This window comes from Spea bombifrons, chromosome 1 (assembly GCF_027358695.1).
Source record: "Spea bombifrons isolate aSpeBom1 chromosome 1, aSpeBom1.2.pri, whole genome shotgun sequence".
In the NCBI taxonomy this organism is placed as follows: Eukaryota; Metazoa; Chordata; class Amphibia; order Anura; family Pelobatidae; genus Spea; species Spea bombifrons.
Window position 1 is genome coordinate 113,593,218 of NC_071087.1, and position 21,825 is coordinate 113,615,042.

Genomic DNA, 21,825 nt, shown 5'->3' on the forward strand with positions numbered 1-21,825 from the left:
TTTCTGGTGTTTGTGCAAGTAAGTTCTGTAATGCCGTACATGATAAAGAACCGATTTCTGGCATTGCTTACCACAGTACATTATACTACTCCCTGACCAACATAAAAAGTGTTCTCATATAGTAGCAACTGATCTTACCCCAAGATTCTTAGCCTGATGGCTAGGGAGTAATATTTGAATGCCAATAGGCAGTGAGTGAACCGACATCATCAATGCAAACATAGGTATTGGATACATTTGAAATTTATGATTTTGTTTTTAAATTGAATTCAAGAACATATGATAATGTCATTTACAAGAACTTGGTCATTTTACTTACGTTGGTAAAGAAGAAAACTATGCCTGTCATTAGAGTTATCACCTCTCCAGCTAGTCGCAAGTAATCCATTGTGGTCCTGTAGGGGTAAGGAGGCTAGGAAATATAGGAAGTTACTAGTGTTAATCAACTACATAACTAGCAAAATACAAGTAAAAAGTTCATTGGTGATATTGCGGTTAATGACGAATACAGAGCCAACATTAAACTAAAACAATTGACAAAATATTACTTCTCTTATCAACAAGACGCCATCTTTTGAGAGATCTGATCAATTATCAACCTGCCTTTAATATGCTTACCTAATGACACTCCATATTTATTATTTCTAATCAGTCATTTTATTATCCCTCTTTGTAGCTGCTGATTAGTTCAGAATTAGTGAGAAGGAAAAAGAAGTGAGTTGTGGTATTGTGGACAGTATACCACTGCTCTCCATTCATGATGGTTTTGCAGAAGCAATTAAAATAAATAAATTAAACATGGTTTTGGTAATTAAGAATAACACTCACTTTGCCTTCCATGGGCCTGTAGTATGCAATCAAGGTAAAGATGACCATGGAAATTAGATAGGATACAACACTGGTATAGAAGGAGACAGCACCAAACTTCCTCCATTTATCTCTTAAGAGTTCATTGATAGGCTCTACGGCCAACATCTCATGGCGGTTCTAAAACATGAAGAGGGGGAAAAAAAGGTTTTTGTAGCGAATGCCAACGTGCATCCTCACAAGGTCCATCTAAACGATTTGCTGGGAAAGCTATGCAAGAACTTTCTATATACATCCTGACAACTGTTCTGCTGTGCTAATAAAGTTACCCTCTCAAAAGCATACTATTCACTATGGGTTATAAAGAGCCAATGCCAGGTAACCAATGTGAGTCCATTAAATATCTAAGGCTTTACATCCAAAACATCACACCATCGATCTCACCTCAACCTTGCTATTGTAAACTAAGATTTCCAGAACAGAGACTTCTTCTCCACAAGTGTCTAACGAAGACAAATCATACAGCGAGGAGTAGACAGGACCGTATGCCCAGTCACGGAATTTCCGTGAGAGGTGGCGTGCATCTTCATCCTTTATTTCAAGTCGAATAATGTGCTGAAATATCTGTGAAGATAACAAGTGTGTTACACTAAGTCAAGCCGGGTGCGACAGGAGTCCTAAACATTCTAGTTGAATGTGAAAATGTAAAGTTCTCTCTATGCAAATGGACTTTTTCTGTTTAAATAGAGCTGCAAAGTCATTCTTGTGACAAGCTTTTAGTAGTCTCTAGTTAGAATATAATTTAACACTTGATTTTGTGGGTCATTTTGTGTGATAAAAGGTAGATCAAAACCTCTAGTAGATTACAATTAAAACTTCTGCACGTTCCTTCGTTTTTCGCAACAGACATTGATAGCACCAATAACACATACATAAATGCCCCGCTCCTTGTGTATAATGAGTCAAAGGGATGGGGCAGCTGTGATCTACATCGATTTGTAATATGAGGGTTGTGTTCACTGCCAGTGCTTCACTCCTCCATTGTTACATGAATCCTCTTCCCCTAATAGGGTGGGTACTATATCCAGTAACAATGCAGTTAATTCTTCATTCCTGCACAGGCAATAGGTAATCAAATTATATTTTGCTGACATTCTACATCAGCCTCTTATTTCGGGAACCACAGACTGTAGTTACTGAAGTTACTGTAAGATATCATGTTAACCTAATATGTAGCCAAACCGTGCTGCCACAATAATTGCTCCTCTATAAACCTCTATCCTGATCTCACACACAGCTTTTGTAATCTAATTGTGGCCTACTGTACTCTTCCTTGTTTAGAACCTCTTTCTTATTACTATTACCATCTTCCATCCAACTGTTGCCCCATATAATTGGAACTTACTTCCACATAACCAAAAGCTCCCTCTATCTATTTTTAAGAAAAAAAAACTCTTAATTACCTTCTTCAAAGACGCCCACATCTTATTCAATTATTCACCTGCCTAAACATTTGGTATCTTGTGTTTTTCGGCCATACCTTCTGTCTTGCAATTCTGCCCTGAAACCAAGTTTGCCCAGTCTCTTTCTTGTATTAGAGTCAAGAACACTGATCTAACCTGAGATGAGAGAGTCATATAGACCTATATTTGTTGTTCTAGGATACCTTTACACCTTGCTCTGAGATATTTAGCTAGATCACTGGGAAGATGCAGTATGGAACCCTTCTCCATTTGGTCAACATGGCTTTAACAGTTGTTCGGTGGAACACCAGAGCCCTGGTAATTGCTGCCTAAACCTTTAAAACAGATACGGGACAACAACTGGAGTTGCTTAGGGATGTCATTGAATGCTCCATTATGTATCTTTGGAATCGTTTATGCTTCAATATGATGAAAAGAACCAGCGTTCTTAAGGTTTATTGTGGCTAAATCACAGCTAAAGACTGCACATTTGATTATTGAGCACATCACACAAATGAAACAAGCACTAAACGTATTAGTGGTCTTATTTGTTAAAATGAGCTGACCAAAATCAATACGCAAGATATGTAGAAATGCTAAAAATAGGGAAAATACTTCATGTCCATGAATAGGCGCTACTTCCAAACTTGTCCAGCAACTCTGGTTTAAGCAAATACAGAAAAATATATAGGATTTAGTAAGCTGATGTAGTTCTCCTTTTTACCACTAAGGGGCACAATACTCTCAGCTATTGTTAACTATTCTGACATTTTCGGTAATTAAAGCCCATGTCAAGCACAAACAGAAGCAACATATAAGCCAAATGTATATAAAAACAACACAAATTTTGTAGTGACAGACAGCGCAGGAAAAAAAAGATAATTGGAAATCACTGAATCATACTTATTCTTTCTAACTGAGTAACCACAAATTCAAAGCAAAGCATGAAACATTTGATCATTGAACATGCCATTAAAACATAACTTTGTGAACTTAACAGAATTAAAAATTATTTAGGGAAATGCTCACCCCAATTTTGCCCAGCTTGGCAGCCATCATAAGTGGTGACATCCCATCATTGTTGAGGATAGCCTCCAGGCTACAGTCAGGGTATAGTTTGGCACATTTAATGACCAAAAGGTCATACATCTTTGTTACAAACTTTGTATTTTCCCTCGTGTTGTCTGCAATGGCCACCAAAGCATGTAATACAGTGTTGCCTCGTGTGTCCTGGCGCCGCAAGTCTGCGTTCTTATGAGCATTCTCTGTCAGGTAGTGCACAATGTCAGGTTGGTTGGTGCAAGCTGCCAGAGATAGCGGGAGCTCACCTAGTGAAAAATATTTTATAAAATTAGACATACCATCCAAGTACAGAACTAAAATGACAAAATTATTTCGATATACGTTGGGGAAAAAACATAACTGCCTCATACTCATAGAGAACCTTGAATTAATACTATAGATATTTTATTCACCTCGGTTCTTCGGCCACTGATTGTGATTTACTCCACTGTCGCCAAAATCAGCGCTGAACAACAACTGTTCCTTAAATGGCCAGTTTTCATGAAGCCATTCCAAAAAAGAATGCATATTAAAGTACTTTCAACCAGATTAAAAGCACAAATATCTGATTGAAACGCCGCTTTCTTGTTTGCATATTCATGCTATATAAGCGGATATTGGGTTTTTTTTGTCTGGTCCATTTGATAAGAAGCACATTTTCTTAAAGGCAAGGTATTCCTTTTTATTTTAAGTGTGCACAGCACTTGCAATGTACTGTTCTCAGCCTGGACTAAGAGTTAATCAGCAGGCTGGGGACTGAATTCAAAGACAGCGGATTCTAATTATAGGAAAATAATGCTATACATCCATAGACTATAGTTACAAACACCAATAGGTTCTGTAACGTGTACAGACAAATGCAATAGATAGCTCAGGAACCTACTTCCACACGACATTCAAGAAAAATCTCAAACCCACTTCTTCAGAGAACCAAATCATCTTAGCGGCTATAACCGAGTCACTGATACAACCACCACACCACCTCTCACCTTTCAATCTTCCTTATGTTTGCCCTTACCCCATTCCCTCCAGATTGTAAACAGGACTCTCTCCACCTAATTTGTCTTAGTCCATCAATTCTAGTCTTGTCATACCCCTTGAATATATGTATTGTATGAAGCGCTTTGTTGGCGCTATATAAATAAATAAATAAATGATAATCAGGTCCAATCCAGTCTTTACTTTGGCATGTATGACTGTGTAGTTTGTGAACATTTAGAACGTAGATGTATTAATCTCATCAGTAGCATCAAATATTGTAAATCTTTGCCCAAATTGCTAACTTGATTATGACAAACTAGGTGCTGTCCCCATAAACCTGAGACAGATAACAGGTATATAGAATCTCACTTCCTAATGTCTTAGATCGTGTGGCTGCTTCACCGGTAACCAGGGCAGCCTCTCAGAAGACTTGTCTGCCCCGGGGACGGCACGCAGGTGTCTGAAATGACAGCTCTGTGTCAGCACAGACTCATTAACCTGCTTGTTTGCATAATATTTGCACAGTGTGGTGGTAGATAGGATCAGTGTATTTCTAGATTACTATAACAAGCATCCAATTCTATTCTTAAAACAGTTTCTAGAAGGAAAACAAAAAACAATATATGCCAAGCCTGTTTAGGAAATTGGTGTATTTAAACTCTAAATAGTGCACAAAGCAAAAAGCCGACACTTAATATAATCATTTTTGGGACAAAGGAAGAAAGACATCATGCCGCAAGTACAAATGCAAGAAAGACCATTTCACCATTATAGTAAAGTAAGTTATGTTGATATTTACGCAGTTTTTTTATTTTGTACTTTAGGTTTTAACAGTAATTACAAGATCAGCAGGGAAACTTTTAAGAAGCCATCTTTGATTTCTATGCCAACCACCTATCAGCGGTTGCCTTTGTGTCACAAGACAGCTAGAATTGTTCCTGGCAAATACTGTGACTGATGTAACATTTTTACATGATTGAAGAATCATTCCTGAGAATTAGTTGGCCATTCAACACGGCTAGAAGTGATGCTTCTAATGCTACAATTGTAATACCTAAATAATAGTCCAAAAAGGAAGTGGAGCAGAGACGCATACATACACACACACACACACACACACACACACACACACACAATGCAGGAACCATGTAGACATCGACTACGAAAATCAGAATTAAAATGAAAACAGAAAATCTTATTTTTTTTATTCAAAGCTGGCAACCTACAGATACTGTCCCTACATAGACTCTTCTTTGCTGCCTGTATCATAAAAGCAAGTTTTGGGCAGCAAGTGTATTTACATGGTTTAAACAACAAGATGCCATTGACCATATCACATATTGGAAGAGATAATCAAGCAATATTTTTGCTTAATTTTTTTTGCATGGTTGAATATCTGAACTGGATGGATGGCCCTTGTGAAGGTCAATTCGAGTGCAATTCTGAAGCAACCACCATATCGACCAATAGAAATGGTCCTGCTGATTGAGCCACTTTTACCACAACTGCTCTGTATAAACACAATACCCCATGTGTTACAGGGTGTAACCTATCCTGGCTGCCCCTTACACAGGACCTTCATAGGTTGAATACTTCATTATTTACCTCTTTAAAATCTAGTCATCCATGACTTCATTATTTACCGGCAGAGGTGGATGTAGCGACCACTCCCATCCAGTCACCAACATGTACACCACATTGGTGAGACTGATCTCCCCACGCCCAAAATCGAGGTGGATTCACACAAGCTTATAACTGCTGAGATTTCCTGCCACACTCCACCTCGTCGTCCCTGCCATCATCTTTACCCAAAATCAGATTATTTCAATAACGCTGTTTATATGTCTGGTTCAAGTGAATGAATAGGCCTTTGGTTTTCTTATAACAGGCCTCTGTCCTCTACTGATGTTGTCACTGGTGAGAATATATGCCATGTTTGTTCTCCTCCAGGGAACTCCCATAATTGCAGGACAGGTTGGCAAAAATTTTATTTAGATTCTGTTCACTCACTTCCTGAGCAGGAAACTCCACATAACTGTACTGTGTGAAGAAAAGTTTGGGCAGAGCGCGGTGGAAAATAATTTAAGTTTTAAGAAACGTATATCCAGGAAACACGAATCAAGCCAACATCTAAATCTATAAAGTAAAGGAAAACTCATGTCCCGTTAAACCTGTCACCACAGAAATTAGGACTGTGATATCATTATCCTAAATAGTAATATATGTGAAGAATAATATTTCAGGTGTTAGGGGAAGCTACTACTAAAAAGTTCCATGTGCACAGATTTTGGCTTTGCTTCTGGAACCACATTTTAAAAGCATGAATAGTCAAAAGTGAAAATAAAGTTAGTTTTATATGGCATTCTAATTCGATCCCTTTCACATGAGAGGTGGCATTTAACTGGTGTAGATCCTCTGTGGCTACCTCCTACGCTGCTAATTACAGTTAAAATGTGTAAGAAGTCTAAACGTCACCAAATTAAAACTTTCTTTAAAAACATACATCAAAAGAATTTGCCAGATGTCCGGATTCTGCTATGATTGCATTTTCTAATAAGGCTAGGCAACGTTCAGTGCCAACAACGTAAATGGTACAGGGCAGCACTCTGAATGACTAAATGGCCTTAGCACTTTAAAGCCAGCAGTCGCTAAATGATACACGTGTCGGCTATGCGTATCCAGCTGGCAACGCTACATTTTTATGCTTTTACATATTTCCAACTGGTGGCCGAACACTGCAGGACCCAAATCTGCCACCTGAGTGGCAGCATCAGTATGTATTTGACCCTATTGACCACCAATATGCCAGATGGCTAGTCTGGGCCCAACATGGTTAGTGGCTGACAAAATGGATCCAGGATGCCAACCACGTAGCAGACCGAATCCCAACATTTAAAAAATCAACCACTTAAGGACAGAGGCCATTCTACATTTACTAGAGCAGTTTCAGCATTTTCAAGATGTCTTTTTTAAACCCTAATTTCTCTAAATTTAGTATATGCACACATATGGTGTTTGTTTCAGGCCAAGTAGCACCTTTGTTTCCGAAACACTTATTGATGTACACTATAAACTGTGTGAAAGAGGCACATTATTTTTTGAAAAACTATATTTTTTTATTGATATTTTTAGTTGATATGCTAGGACTGTAGCCCTGGTAGCACTTACAGATTAAAAAACTAGCAAAAGAGTGATATGGTACGCTTAGATAGAAATAGAAAATAATTTGCCCAATTATATGTTGTAATTTAGTCCAACATATAAGGACAGATTACAAAATGACTCCACAAACATATATGTACGTGAAAAACAGAAAACCTTTGCTATTTAACATTCTACCACTTTTTGTGCAGCCATTTAACAACCAAATTAAACAGCAAAATTCAAAACTGTATATTTTTGCACAACCTTTAAATTTTGCTTTGTCTTCCCCAATATAGGTACCCCCTTTTTAAAATAAATCCAAGTACGGTAATACCCAGAATGCATAGTTTGTGTAAAGGACATTTAAGAGGCAATTCCACAGTACGTTGACTAATACGCTTAGATCAAGTTTTTGCCGTATGTTTTGTTATTTATTAATGTAGATTATCAGCTACAAATATTACAAATAAATTCTTGGAACCATTGAGATTTATTGTTGGAAAAATACAGAGACACCCATATCACATAACAAAACAAAACATGAAAGTCATAATTATACAATAATTAGAAAAAAAAAAAAAAAAAAAAAACCAATCGAAGCACTTTTTCCTCAGTGCTGCTGCAAAGTGTCACACACCTAAGAAAATTTGTGTGAATATATTTACACTTAAACATACTGCTACGTGGAGTGGTTTAACTATGTCATTGAAATAAGAGCTTATTTCCATAATACACTGTGTTTTACTGTTGCATTTGTTGAATTACGTTTAACATGTGACTGAGTTTTCATATTTTAAATTGTTTATGTTCTTTCACAGTATTGTAATAGAGCAACATGGTCTAATAACTGCCTGTAGTAATTTTGCTACACCTTATTACAGAAATCCCACTTTTTACAGCATTAGAAGTATACTCGGAATTTACAGAATTTTATTGAATTTGGACGAAAACAAAGCAAAATTAATTAAAATTTATTTTAGTCTGAAATACATGGGCCCACATTCACTCACTCGAATTCTCGTTCACTCTCTCTCACACTCTCTAAATGTTTCTCTACCATCTCAGCCGACCACTTTTTGGTCTTCCTTTATCTTTACCCTTCTCTTCCTTCAATCTGCTATCTTCAATCTGCTATCTTCAATCGCATCTCCTCTGACATGTAGAACTTCTGCCAGAATGATGGGGCTTGAGGTGACATCCTCTCCCTGATCCTCTAATCTGGAGGATACGTCACCGAAAGCGTTGTCATTTTGCCCTAACTTGAACTCAGGCCGATATGGTGGCGCATCCAGTGACATTCTCTCCACGATTCTACAATTGAAGGAGAGGACATCACCGAAGGCGTCACCATATTGCCCCGAGTTCAAGTTATGTCAAAATGACAGCGGTTTGGATTGGAGGATCAGGGTGAGGGAGAGAAATTTGTTGGCCGAAAATGAATGTGCCTAAGCTTTGAACATATCTAACATATGTATTATTATACACATGCTGGGCTCCCCTACAAGCTGTGCTAAGGGTCCCACCACCACACTTGTACCTTGTTTTGTATCTAAATGACATGACACTGTGCATATGTGAGACACTAGGTATTATAATAATTTGGGTTGGCCACACAGCTACGATTTAACTTCCCAAGCAACAATATCAATACATGTAAAACACTGAAACATAAATAGACTTACCAAAATAGAAGTATCCACCCTCATCTCTTGGTTGGAAAAATCGACCTCTGGCCTGGGCATGAACATCAGCACCCTTCTCTACTAGCAGCTCCACATAATGTTTACATCGTCTTTCGATAGCTATATGAAGGGCTGTTTGTCCTGGAAGAATCAGAATTTGGTAGGATTGTAAGAATTAAGGCACCTTGTACCTTGAGTTTGTCTCTACTAACGCAAATATTTTGAGGCGCGTTTGGATTAGACGCCTTCCAGACGTACCATCCTACAGGTGCTAATGTACCATCTCTAGCCGAGCTGGCCATGGTTACCCACCTCTGTAATAAACGTCACGGAACGGAGAGTTGATGAATTCACGGAGATTGCCAGTTTTCTCAGCAATGTCTACCAACATCGGAATAGTGTCATTTTTTCCTCCGTTCAAGTTTAGCAGTGCTTTAGGTAGGCAAGTCTTCCCTGTCGAGGGCTCTAGTAAAACACAGTGGATTTAATTTTATTTTGGGTTACATTTGGAATATACACAATCTATCGCATTTGGCGGGTTCCGTAGAGCTTATATGCCTTGCCTGTCACGCAGTGTATGTCCAATTCACAGAGGCTATTTTGAATATAACAGATCTCAATCTGCTACTGGATAGAGGACAAAAATAGCATGTAGCACCTTTTTGAAGTTTACTTTAATGTTCTTTTTATGTTTTCCTACCTGTATGTCACTGTTTTACATTTTCTGTGCAATATTGGGATCTGGTGGGCAGGCATCTTTGCATTCTGCTCCCAACATCACACAACGTTTGAACTTGCTCCACAAACTCTTTCAGGTGAATCTAATGCTGATGAACATATTTATATACTAACGCAACAAATGCTAACATGAAAGGGGTTCGCCACTGATGCCCTGTCCAATAAAAGCACTTATTGTGAAATAAAAAGCTACAGGTGGCAAGGATCATATACCCAGATGTGTAAATGAGACTACGAGGCAACGGCACCCTGAACTGCTCTCCTTTAAATATCTGACCAAATACTATCGTATCGTGTGGCCTAGAGGATTTACTGTTAGACTAAAAGTTCCCAGATTAATATAGAGACAATTCAACAGGACCTTCAGTAACAAGAAATGCAACGACGGAGTTCAAAATGTTAAGAACGTCAGGCTTTAGCATACCAAATAAGCAGGATAAAAGACCATGTAGTCAAGGGCACATGCTATGTCTATCTAAACATGTAGAATAAATGGGATTTTTGTGCCACAGGAAGGGTTATCCTGTATTGATTTCAATGCTTGCTGCAGAATAATTGTTCTCCACCCTAGTGGGAGCAACTACATGACCTGCCTCACAATGAATTTCCTTTAAATGCAGTTAAGATTGTGCGCTGTTGGACATAAGCATGATGTTGTATAGGCAAGCATAACAATGTATAAACATATCTGTATGACTGATTTCAAGAGCGTTAGTATGGTCTTGGCAGAAGCTCAAATTAACCCTTAAATCTGCTCTAGCAACAAAGAGTTATGTTTTTTTTCCGCCTGCTCTGGTATGTGCCTACTTTAGAAGATTAAGATTCCGGCAGATTAAACTCAGTGGGATGCGTTTGTGAAAGGCAGGAATAAAACGAGGCACCCAATTTATTTGGTTTCTGCACCTAACCTCGAAATTCCTCATCAGTCAGCCGCTTTTTCTGAGCCAACAAGAAAGGCAAGAATCCCTCGAGCTCGGCTGTGGATCCTCTCGATACAATGTCAAAAAGAATATGTCTATTGAACATCTTGATTACTGGAGGGGGGTCAGGACTTGGTTTCTGGGAATTTTGATTCTCCTTCCTGGAAAGAAGAAAAAAAAGTGTCACAGACAGAATTCTGACAGCCTACAATGGAAAGTTTATCCAATGATCCATTAAAGCTGTACATTAAAGTACAGTATTAAATCAGTGATCGTCATAATAGAAAGTGCAGTAGAGAAAAACATTTGACAGGAAAGCTACATTTAAAAAAAATCATCTTCCTTGCTTTTAAACTACGACCAAATCTATAATTTAGAAACCATTTACAACCGTTTTTATTTCAAGGATCAGTGAAGAAAATGTACTTTGTTTCATTAATCCCGTTTCAGCAAAATCGGAATGGTGTCTGTATCATGAATATTTTACTTTTCTATTTTTACCCTATGGGTAGATACAGTACATAATAGAAGCTTGTTGATCGTAGTACATGCTGCTGAAAAGCTACATCTACGATCTATGTTTGCCCCTTCTGTACAATATGTATACAACGTTTTTTTTCCATGGTCAAGAGAAACTAAAACATGTACAGTTTATATTTCCAAATAAAACAACATTCACGTGCTAGAGGCTCAAAGGAAGGATTGTATAAAGATTCTGCCACCATTTTCGAGTAGTCACACAGTTTATAGAGCAGTGCTTGTTCCCATCAGCATAACGCCAGGTCGGGAACCCAGCTCCTATTAAGGAGAACCTGACTAGGTTTGCCATAAAAGATGATCATTGTTTTCCCATGGAACCTCAACCAGGGGTTCACGTGTACTATTCTGCACGCATCAGACATTACATCTATGCTGTAATGACCAGATTTCTCCCCAGCCATAAGCGAGGCACATAATAATTACCCTGTTGATGTCCGTTCATCCACCTAAAAAATAAAAGTGGTGCTTCATTCGGAAATGCCACTCATTTAGTTCACTGCCAAATGTTGCTTACATTTTGGCAGTCGCCACCTCCACTGCACAAGCAAATGTGCATATCGCAACTTGGGCCGAGCTTCATCGATGAATAACGTCGCACTCTAAGCCGCTAACTTGTTGATAAAATGTATGTTCATGTTTGTGCCACACAATCAAGCTCTGCTAGATTTTCTACACAGATTCACAGAGTCCTAGGAATGTGCTGAAATGAGAAAGGCTAGTTGCACAGTCGGCAGAAATATCAAATATATAAGCAGGCACTGCTTTTATTAGAGTTCAGCTCTACTGCACCCACTCCACTAAGGAAGTGGTTCATATGAAAGACTTTTTTTTTCTGTTAAGATCAGAAAAGAAAAATAATATCTTTACTTTTATTCGCGTGTAAAACACATAGTTTAGATATATTCATCCTATATATAGATTTTAAACACCATAGCGGACTCATTTTTGTCTGAGGCTTCGAGGGGATAACGGCTTACAAATAACTAACTACATATTCAGAGCACACACTGGGATTTGTTTATTAACTTGTGGGAAGATACGAACTGAAACATTTCACCTTACCCACTTAACTCCTGCATGAAGTGCCGAGTAGACCCTACGTTTTCATAGTTAAATATTCGCTAAGGTCGCCTCAGCTAATTATACATCATGCAGGACCGATTTGCACCTCTCTGGAGAATTTCATGTTGGGGGTGTCCTTTCAAGTTTCTATCAGTGCCTGCTTTTGCGTCACATGAAAATGAAGCGTTCCCAGCATAAATTATAATTACAGCCACATTTTATTCAGGGAAATGTTAATTAAACACAGTAGGTTTCTTGAAGGCAATAATAGATTTGGTTAAGACTTAAGGTGTGGTATCTTGGATAAGCAATGACAGGGCTAACGTTGCATTGTACAATAAGCATTCCACAACAAAAGACTAATGAAATCTTTTCACTTGTTCACATGTGACAGGGGTGACTGCTAATTTCTTGGAAATAATGGCCTGTTCTTCAATGAAGTGTAATTTCATATTCAAATTATATAGGATTTATCGTCAAGCTGCAGGAAAAGCCACCAAACCAGTTTCTTTCCTCTACTGTGAACATACAAAAAAATAAAAGCCTTAAGCGGCCGAATCATGTCGAGTAGAAAGAGGTGAAACTAGAAAGTTTCATGCTTCTACATGTATAGGAGTCCTATATACTACTATAGAAGTCCATAACAAGTTAAAAGGCTTTTTTTTTTTTTTTTACCCCACCCATGATCATCTTACACACTTTCATTGCCCTTTCTATGTAAAAGATTGGGTAGATAAAGAAAAACAAAAATTGTTTTCTGTACTGGTTATACAAAATACATAAATAAAAAGTACAATATTTAGATTTTTCAAAAATTACATTCAGTGCTTTAATCACCTATATTCTTAAAGTCACCCTATTATATAAGGATCCTTTACAACCTAGATTATATATATATATGTGACAGGTGAAGTGAATAACACTGATGATCTTGTTATCATAGCACCTGTCAGTGGGTTTGATATATTAGGCAGTAAGTGAGCATTTTGTGTTAGAAGCGGGAAAAATGGGGAAGCATAAGCATCTGAGCGACTTGGCAAGGGCCAAATTGTGATGACTTGATGACTGGGTCAGAACATCTCTTAAAAACAATGGGCACATGAGCACAAGAACTGGACCACGGAACAATAGAAGGTGGTAGCCTGGTCTGATAAATCATGTTTTCTTTTAATCACGTGGATGGTCGGGTGGGCCACTTACCTGGAGAACACATGGCACCAGGATACATTTATGGAGCCCACCTCGCAACTTACAGGACTTAAAGGACCTGCTGCTGATGCCCTGGTGCCAGATAACATAGCACACCTTCAAAGGTCAGGTGGGGTCCATGCCTCGACAGGTCAGGGCTGTTTTGGAGGCAAAAGAGGACCTACACAACATTAGGCAGGTAGTCATAATGGTATAGCCCAGCGATGGGCTATAGAGAGGGGCGCCATAGCTCATCAGTGAAGCAAGCCTTGCACTCCCCAGGACTTCAGCAGGGCAAGTGAACTACACAGGAGGGGTGCAGATAGTGAGAATGTGTGAGCGAATGAATAAATTAATGAATAGATGAATTGTGCATGAATGAATGGTGTGGTAAATAGCTTGAATGATTTTTTGAAAATGCATTCATGAATATGTGTAAATGAGAGAATTAATGATAGTGTAAATGAAAGAGTGAATGAGTGAGGGACTCCATTTCATTTTGTTATACACCGATATCATTTCAATGCAAATGTTAACATTATTTAAAAATACTTTTCACGAATAGACCTTTCATGTGTTTTTCTTCTTGGGCAGATAGATGGGCCAATTAGTTATCTGCTGACACTATGTTTCTATGCTTAAAAAAAAACAAACATAATTTGCAGGGGCAAATTGATGCACAATGTTGTGTATACTGGACATCCATACAAGGGGTTGTACCATGTTTGGAACATCCAGTGATCATCATATTGCCACTCTTGTTACATCATCTGTGAGTTGTGGGCAGACTCACAAGTGACATTACATTCCCTTGGGTTGCTCCATGAAACAGAAACTCAAATATATAAGTAAATGTGTGTGTGTGTGTGCGCGTGTGTGTGTTCAGCCATTGCTGAAATATGACAAGCCAAACATTTTGTACATTTTTTTTTAATTGTTACACGAGTTAGAATGGATAGGAAAACATAGCTCTGAATAACGAGGTTAAGCAGCAAAAGGAAATACACAAAGTACAAAGATATCTGAATTTGCTCAACGAATATTATCTTTTCATCAGCATTGGAAAGAATCGTTAAAATCAGACAAACCGACTATTTCAGCAATGTGTATGTTAATCAGAAGAATATACATTCCAGATTTTCTGTGGACAACACAATGGTGATATCGCTACACACCAGTTTCCTGACTTTAAGGGATTTGTTAATTGCATAGACAGGTGGAAGGTTACGTTAAACAAACTTTACAATACTTAGAAATCTTTCTCCGATTATTTTGTAAAACATTAATTGAACCTATATGTGCAAGTTTAAATGTATGACATGAATCTGATGTCAGAGCCAGGTAACCGCTCAAGGTTTTAAGGAGTACAATCTGTGATACATTTGAGACAGAACATTTAAACTTTTCTACAAAGAGTATTATGTGGCGACCCAAGCAACAACCACAACCACTCTTTGTGGGAAGGAATCGCTCTGTCTTTGCGTGTTTATGAACATGTTAAAGAGAGTTTTGGACAAGGAAGAACGAAGTAAGAATAAATGGTACCTTGGTCTCCTAAAAAAATAAATGCATGCCCTTTCATTTTGTTCTGCTAAAAAAAAGAAAAAACAGACGTGGCAAGTTGATAAAAATAAGGCATTGTAAGACCAAAAGTCCAAACCATTATATTTCCATCATCAAAAAGTAAACACCTTATCTAAAAGATCACATTTATTTTTGGATTATGGAAACAGTTCATCTTCCTTTAGTGGCGGTATTGTTCTTAAATCTAAGGAAGGAAAATACTTGTATAATTTTAGTTTTCAACATTTACACAAAAGTGTACATTTTGTTAGACTTTGTTTTTTGTGAAAAGGAAATAAAAGTAACTAAAGACACACAATACAAAACACAATTACCATGTACGTGACCCAGGATATTGCACAATATAAAACTCCACAAGCAGAGTACAGATTTTTTACATTCTGCACAGCACAAAATAAATGAAAATTCCAAATTCAGGCAAGTGCACAGTGAGAATCCTCCATCAGACCAGTCCAAAAGACTTCAAATACACATAGGAGTGAAAAGGGGTTTGAGGTGTGTAGTATGATGGCATATGATGGATTATGTTATAGTGTAAGTGTGTTTTAGATTTAGTGTGCGAGTCTGTGTGTTATGTGCACTGGTGCTTTAGTAACTGGGGAGGGGCAAGGGGCATTGAGTTGAAACCCCCTTGGCCAGAAAGTGGCAGCACTCCCTTGCGAGTGTGTATGGAAACTTTCCTAGAGTATGAACTCCTGAAGAGTGAGTATTTATCAATTAGTTTCAGGAAAAACAATGTATACATGGTCCCCATATCTCTCAGGAGCACAGATATGGAGCACATGCGTGTGTGACATTTCTTCTAAGACCCTATGCGCCTCAAGGATGAACAGTGTTTTTTTTAATAGATTTTCCCGTTTTGCGGCATACCATTTAACAATTTGCAGTGATAATGCATGTATATAGAAAGATATTAAATATATAGAAAGAATGCATGCATGTGTATGGTTTATGGTTATGAATAAAATATGGCCTGTTGAGATCATCCAAGGGCGATTGGGGTTTTTCCTAGCTTGTGAAAGTATTAACATATGCCAGGATAGTTAAAACCCATATCAACAAGGGAACACATGACACATAGCTGGTCAGCTAAAACAGACATGTTGCTTATGGAGAGGATCAAATAAGTCTTTAGAGCAGGGTTGGCTTTCCTGGGGGAGGTAGGGTCTGGCAAGTGTATGTACGGAGAGACAGCGGAGAATTACTGAAACAATTCTTTCACAAAGGATTCCTTTTAAAGGCTTAGTAAAGGAGACAGTCCTACAGCACTCAAAAAAAAATTATATAACTGAATAATCATTAAAAATATATTTCAAGTCTATATCTCTTAGATGTGTATTTTTCCAGGCAGTGGGCAGTATGGACTGGTTATGAAAATACTCAGACTTTCCCTGACAGGCCAACGGTGGTAAAAAAGCAATGGAGGCTATCCAGAAATGGTAGGCTTGAGGCCACGCATCTTCCAGGGCTAGACCACCCTGACTGCTGCCATCCTCCCCAATGTGGGTGTCCCCAATTTGGACACCCGAAATGTTAGGGTAAGGAAAAAGGTGAGCGAGGGAAAAAGAAATTGTGAAAAAGCGGAGGTCGAGAAAGGAAAATGGGCTAGCCCTAAAGGTGACAGGTCCAAGGGATAGTAAATAAGACAAGGGATAGTAAATAAGACAACAATACAGAGAGCAAGAACATCTAGCCTAACTCAGAGAACATGGTTAAGAGGAAAAGGAGACATTGGTAGGAACATTCTGAGGAGCTGTCACCTAAATAAGTCACTGGTTGGAAAGGCGACATGTGAATTAACATATAATAAGAAAATACATTAAAAGAAAATCTCTCTCCATCAAGCCACCTTGCTCGTCACAACGCTCAGCCATATCAAAAAGGCCTTTTGAAAACTTCACACACAAGAGAAGAAACCAAAAGGGCTTTGAAACACTCTGTAATCCACCGAACAGATGAGGAGATTTATTCAAAGTTGGCATCATAATAAATCAGATTTTAAAAAAGTGTATATTAAATTAACTAAAGTGGTCCTTATCTGCTAAGGAATTTTGTTGTGAGCAAACAGCAGGAACTACGTGCGATACATTTTCTAGAGGGAGGGACATACAAACTGAACACGTAGCCCATAAAAATATGTGCATAATACTTAAGCGATCGCATAGAATCTTTTTCTATAGCATTTGGTGAGCACTGTTTGATAAGAGTTTATTGCACCTCAAATTAATATTACCGTATTGGCTCGAGTATAGGCCGCACCCTAAAAGTTAGGTGCTTTTTTAAAGAAAAAAGTTAATTTAAAGTGTAATAGATATGCTGCCACTCTGCCCCCCCCCGAGATATGCTGCCACTCTGTGTGTCCCCCCCCGAGATATGCTGCCACTCTGTGTGTCCCCCCTCCCGAGATATGCTGCCACTCTGTGTCGTCCCCCCCCCGAGATGTGCCCCCCTTCCCTAGACTTACTAGTGCAGACTGGAAGTGCCGGCACCAGAAGTTTTAGACCGTTCTGCGTAGAATAGATGTCCCCCGCCGGCCCCGCAAGACACACTGGGAATTCCTGGCAAGGGAGATTGTTAAAGCACACCGAGCAGACGTGCCGGCAGCGGGGGTTGTTTACGCGCATTGCCGCTGCTGGTGAACGTCTGCGCGATGCGCTTAGACAACCTCCCATGCCGGCACTCGCCCCGTGGGAAGTGCTGGCAGGGGAGGCTGTCTGAGCGTATCGGAGAGTATGATGCAGGTCCCCTGCACCGCTGCAGGGGATCTGTATCCTAAGCCTGCTGCCTGCCCGGCGCCCGGAACTGCATGTCCCGGGTGCTAGACCCCAAATATAGGACGCATCCCCACTTTTAAAGACTTAAAGTGGGGGGGGTGCGGCCTATACTCGGGCAAATACGGTAATTTAATATGTTATGCAGCTATAGAACAATACTCTCAACATACACATAACTGGGTGTTGTCAGGGTTTCACCTGGAGTCTGAGGGGGTTTTGCGCAAGTCTTAGGGTGAAGGGGCTAAATCTCAGGATCACACAGTCTGAAACTGTCCCATTCATACTAATTTACGCATATACATTTATCTGATGATATCTAAGACTCCTGATTAGTGCTTTTGCTACCAGTATGGTTGATATCCCTGTTGGAATGCATGTTACTTAATTAAGTGTATCTTTAAATAATGACACATCAAGGTTACCATCAGAACAGTTATTAGTTGATTAGCACATTTGATACGTCCCTACATAGAATCTGCACGATAGGCCATTAAAGGGTTAATATTTAAAGGTTCTCAGTGTCAACTCATTTAGAACGTTTCCAGGTTTTGAGTAAATACAAATTACTGCACATAAAATGAATACTTCATCACTTACTCTGCAAGAATCTTCTTCCTCTTGCGCCTGTTTTCAGTAGGGTGATGACGGTAAGTACCATAGTCAAACAAAGAGTCCATGGGTGCTTTCTTTGGTCCTGGAACAACTGAGGACTCATAGATGGTTGACTCCAGAAGATCCATAGGGTTGGGCATTCCTTTTTTAAAAGCTCCTTGAAACCTTATCTTTAGGTTTTGTCTGCCATCCGCAGTAGGCTGTGGAGTTCGCGTTACCTCTGGGGGTACTGTCCCCTCTTCATTCTCAAACAGGTTTGCAAGTGAGGAGAGAGGGAACGTGTCATTATTTGTAGACCCATCGTCACCTTGAGTATCATCAAGGTCCAGGGATACACTGTGTTTTGGAGGGTGCGAGGGACTGGTCATATTTCACGTAAGAGATTTTCTGAAAAGAAAAATATACTATTAATACTACATCTCCTTTCTCTACATCCATTTTTTTTTTTTTTACAGAAAGAGTCCAAATCCTGTTTACAGAAAGTAGTGTATATGGTGGCAAAGTACATTCTAAACATTAAAAAACAGTCACCGCAATAACTCCAAAAAGGAGCTAATTATTTGGAACCCTACAACATCACTCAAATATTTTATCACTTGAATCGCAACCTTTCTTCCAACGCTTATCTGCTTTCCTCCCAGTCCTGCTTTTATATTATTGCAACTAACCTCTTTGACATGGTGTCCCTGTAATTCATATCCTATGTGTTATTTCAATTACACATTTTTCAAATTCTACTAAATGGCCCAGTCCCTCAGATATCGTACTGCACACCTCATCTTAGAGAATCAACCTGCCGCTTTATCTTTCTTTGATTTTGAAACTATTTCAAAGAATTAAGAAAAAAAGTTTATTTAAAAAAAAAAGTTTCACAGAAAAAAAGGTTTATATTACACAACTTATAAGAGGATCTGTCATATTGCAGGCTACCCCCAATCCTTATTCTTAAACCTACACATATGAATTGTGGTTATTTTCTTTTTCTAAAGTAGCAATAAAACCTATAATATCTGTTCTGCTGTACAGGAAAGCTACCACATTGTTGCCAACAGTACAGGCCCAGTGCTGTCTTAACTCATGGGCACACTGGGCTGTTGCCCAGGGCCCCACCTTCTGGGGGCCTCATGATAAATTCACCACTAAGCCCCTAGAACAGTAGCGTATCTATAGAAGGGCGAGCAGTGAGGCTCGCACAAGGCAGGTGGCACAAGAGCTGGACTTGCCTTCCAGGATACAGGGAGATTTTCCAGTGGGCTGGTCTTCTGGGCCCTGCTGAGGCAGGTGCAGGATTGTAATCTCCCTAACCGGCCCTGCTCATGGGGATGCAGACACCCACTACCAAGACCAGTACGCCACGGAGCGCCCACTGAGCAGGGGCGGTAGGCAAAATCACAATCTCCCTCTAACCAGCACAACGTTAAGGAATGGAGAGAGGACTGTCACCGAGCACTGTAAAGCATGTGGCATCTTAGCGCTTTGCGTCAATTGACAATGCATAGTGCAGAGGGATCACCAAAGCAGAGGTCTGGAGTGACAGACCATCCACTTTGACAGAATGGAAGACAGAAGATGGAAGAGGAGAAAGGTAAGAAATGGAGAGTAAGGAGGGTAGGAGATGGGGAGAAAAGAGATGTGTAAGGGCAAGTGTGATATAGTATGTGTCCAAGTGTGTGTACGGGCAAACGTGTGTAAGGGCATATGTGTGTGAATGGGCATCCACTGAGCGATATCCTATGCTTGCCTGCCAGACTCAAAGCAATTAGTTATCCCCTGCTTTCCCTTACATGCACATACTTCTGTTGATTAATCCTCGCCTCACATTGTGGGGGGGGGGGGTTGGAGCAGGGGTAAGGGGCCTCAGGGCATTGCTTTGCCCAGGGGCTACAATCCTGTTAAGGCGGCTCTGTCTACAACCCTTCTGTTACGTTCCACACGAATAAGTTAAAATGCAGTAAAAGTGCTATGCATGAACGACACTCTTTGAAGGACCACATGCAAGCAAAATAGTGGTTCCATCTGTGTAAAGTCAGATTGGTGGCAAAGCAACTAGTGGTCAGGCAGGAGCGGATTGTCCACACATCAGGGTATGGGTGGAAGTAGAGTATAAAGAGCAGCGATTTCTCATGGTGACTGTAATATACGTAAAAGGATGTGTTTCCCTAAATGTATTTTGGAAGATGAACACACTGCTTAAGGAGCCAGTGAAGATTCTGTACACACACCCACCAATTCTTTATGAATTAAACAGAGAACATCCAAGAGATTGTTATAGACTTGCTCCTATACTGGATTCTGCAGTGAAGACCAGGCACATGGTGGCAAGCAGAAGGGAGAATTTCCAGATAAGTAAACTTGCGTTTCTCTTCTAAACTCCTAAGGCAACTCCATGCCACTTGGAACAAAGAGAATATATGGAATAAACAAGATGAATTCCAGAGGCTGGAATATATACAACAAGCTTGAAAAAGTAGAGTTATGTGAAGAGAAGACTTCCAGTCATGTTAGTTTTCTTCCTGTAACCTCAAATCTTGCCATCCTATATACCTATTTTTTTTCCCCCCTTTAGTGCCTGTTTTGACAATAGTACATTACTCAGAAAGTCGATAAGCAGTACTGCGACGCAGCGCCGGGCAATACAAGTTACAGTACAACTTCAGTTACGTTAAGCTCAGTAATATACAGTAAAAGCAGTGTACAGTTACAATTCCAGACATGGCACATATGCCATCCTATATTCCGACTGTTCTTGTAAATGTACTATGTGCGTAGTACAGTTCGGACTTTGTGTGTGTTTCTAATACTATTTTATGCTTTCTTCAAATATATTGTTACAACTAATCTAATTAGTATTATCTTCAAAATGAAACAAACCGTTTTAATTAGGTTTTCTAGCAAACCTAACAAGGAGGTTTGTAGAGTATGTGCTTCTTGACGAGCATTATATAAACAGAGTGATATCACTTAGCTTAATATTTACAAAGCACTTTAAAAGGCACTATCATGAAAGAGATACACTTTTTTGAGATAACAATGGTTGTTTGATAGAACAACAGTTGGTTATATGAGTCTTGGTCATTTATAACATAAGAGAAGCTGGTTTAGTGATGAGACTAAAAGGAGTAAAAATTACTCCTTAAGTACATGTTGTCACTGACAGAATATATTACACAGCTTATGGGACCAGACAGAACTATGTAGCAGAAAGATCAAGCTTTGGTTTAGAAAAAAGTGGACAGTGGTAGGCTATTAAATGCTTAAGGCATAGAGT

General features: G+C 39.2%; 1 protein-coding gene across 1 annotated transcript in view; it reads right to left on the reverse strand.

Annotated features, from left to right (window-relative positions):
- The window catches only part of TRPV4 (transient receptor potential cation channel subfamily V member 4), a 49,016-nt gene that overhangs the window by 13,120 nt on the left and 14,071 nt on the right, over positions 1 to 21,825 (reverse strand). The window contains exons 2-9 of the mRNA XM_053469202.1: positions 18,543 to 18,944; positions 10,786 to 10,958; positions 9,452 to 9,604; positions 9,140 to 9,280; positions 3,300 to 3,598; positions 1,252 to 1,431; positions 829 to 987; positions 320 to 412 (exon numbers count right to left, since the gene is read on the reverse strand). Coding sequence (XP_053325177.1) covers positions 320 to 412; positions 829 to 987; positions 1,252 to 1,431; positions 3,300 to 3,598; positions 9,140 to 9,280; positions 9,452 to 9,604; positions 10,786 to 10,958; positions 18,543 to 18,925 — 1,581 coding nt within the window. The 5' untranslated portion in view covers positions 18,926 to 18,944. The remainder of the gene's footprint in view (positions 1 to 319; positions 413 to 828; positions 988 to 1,251; positions 1,432 to 3,299; positions 3,599 to 9,139; positions 9,281 to 9,451; positions 9,605 to 10,785; positions 10,959 to 18,542; positions 18,945 to 21,825) is intronic.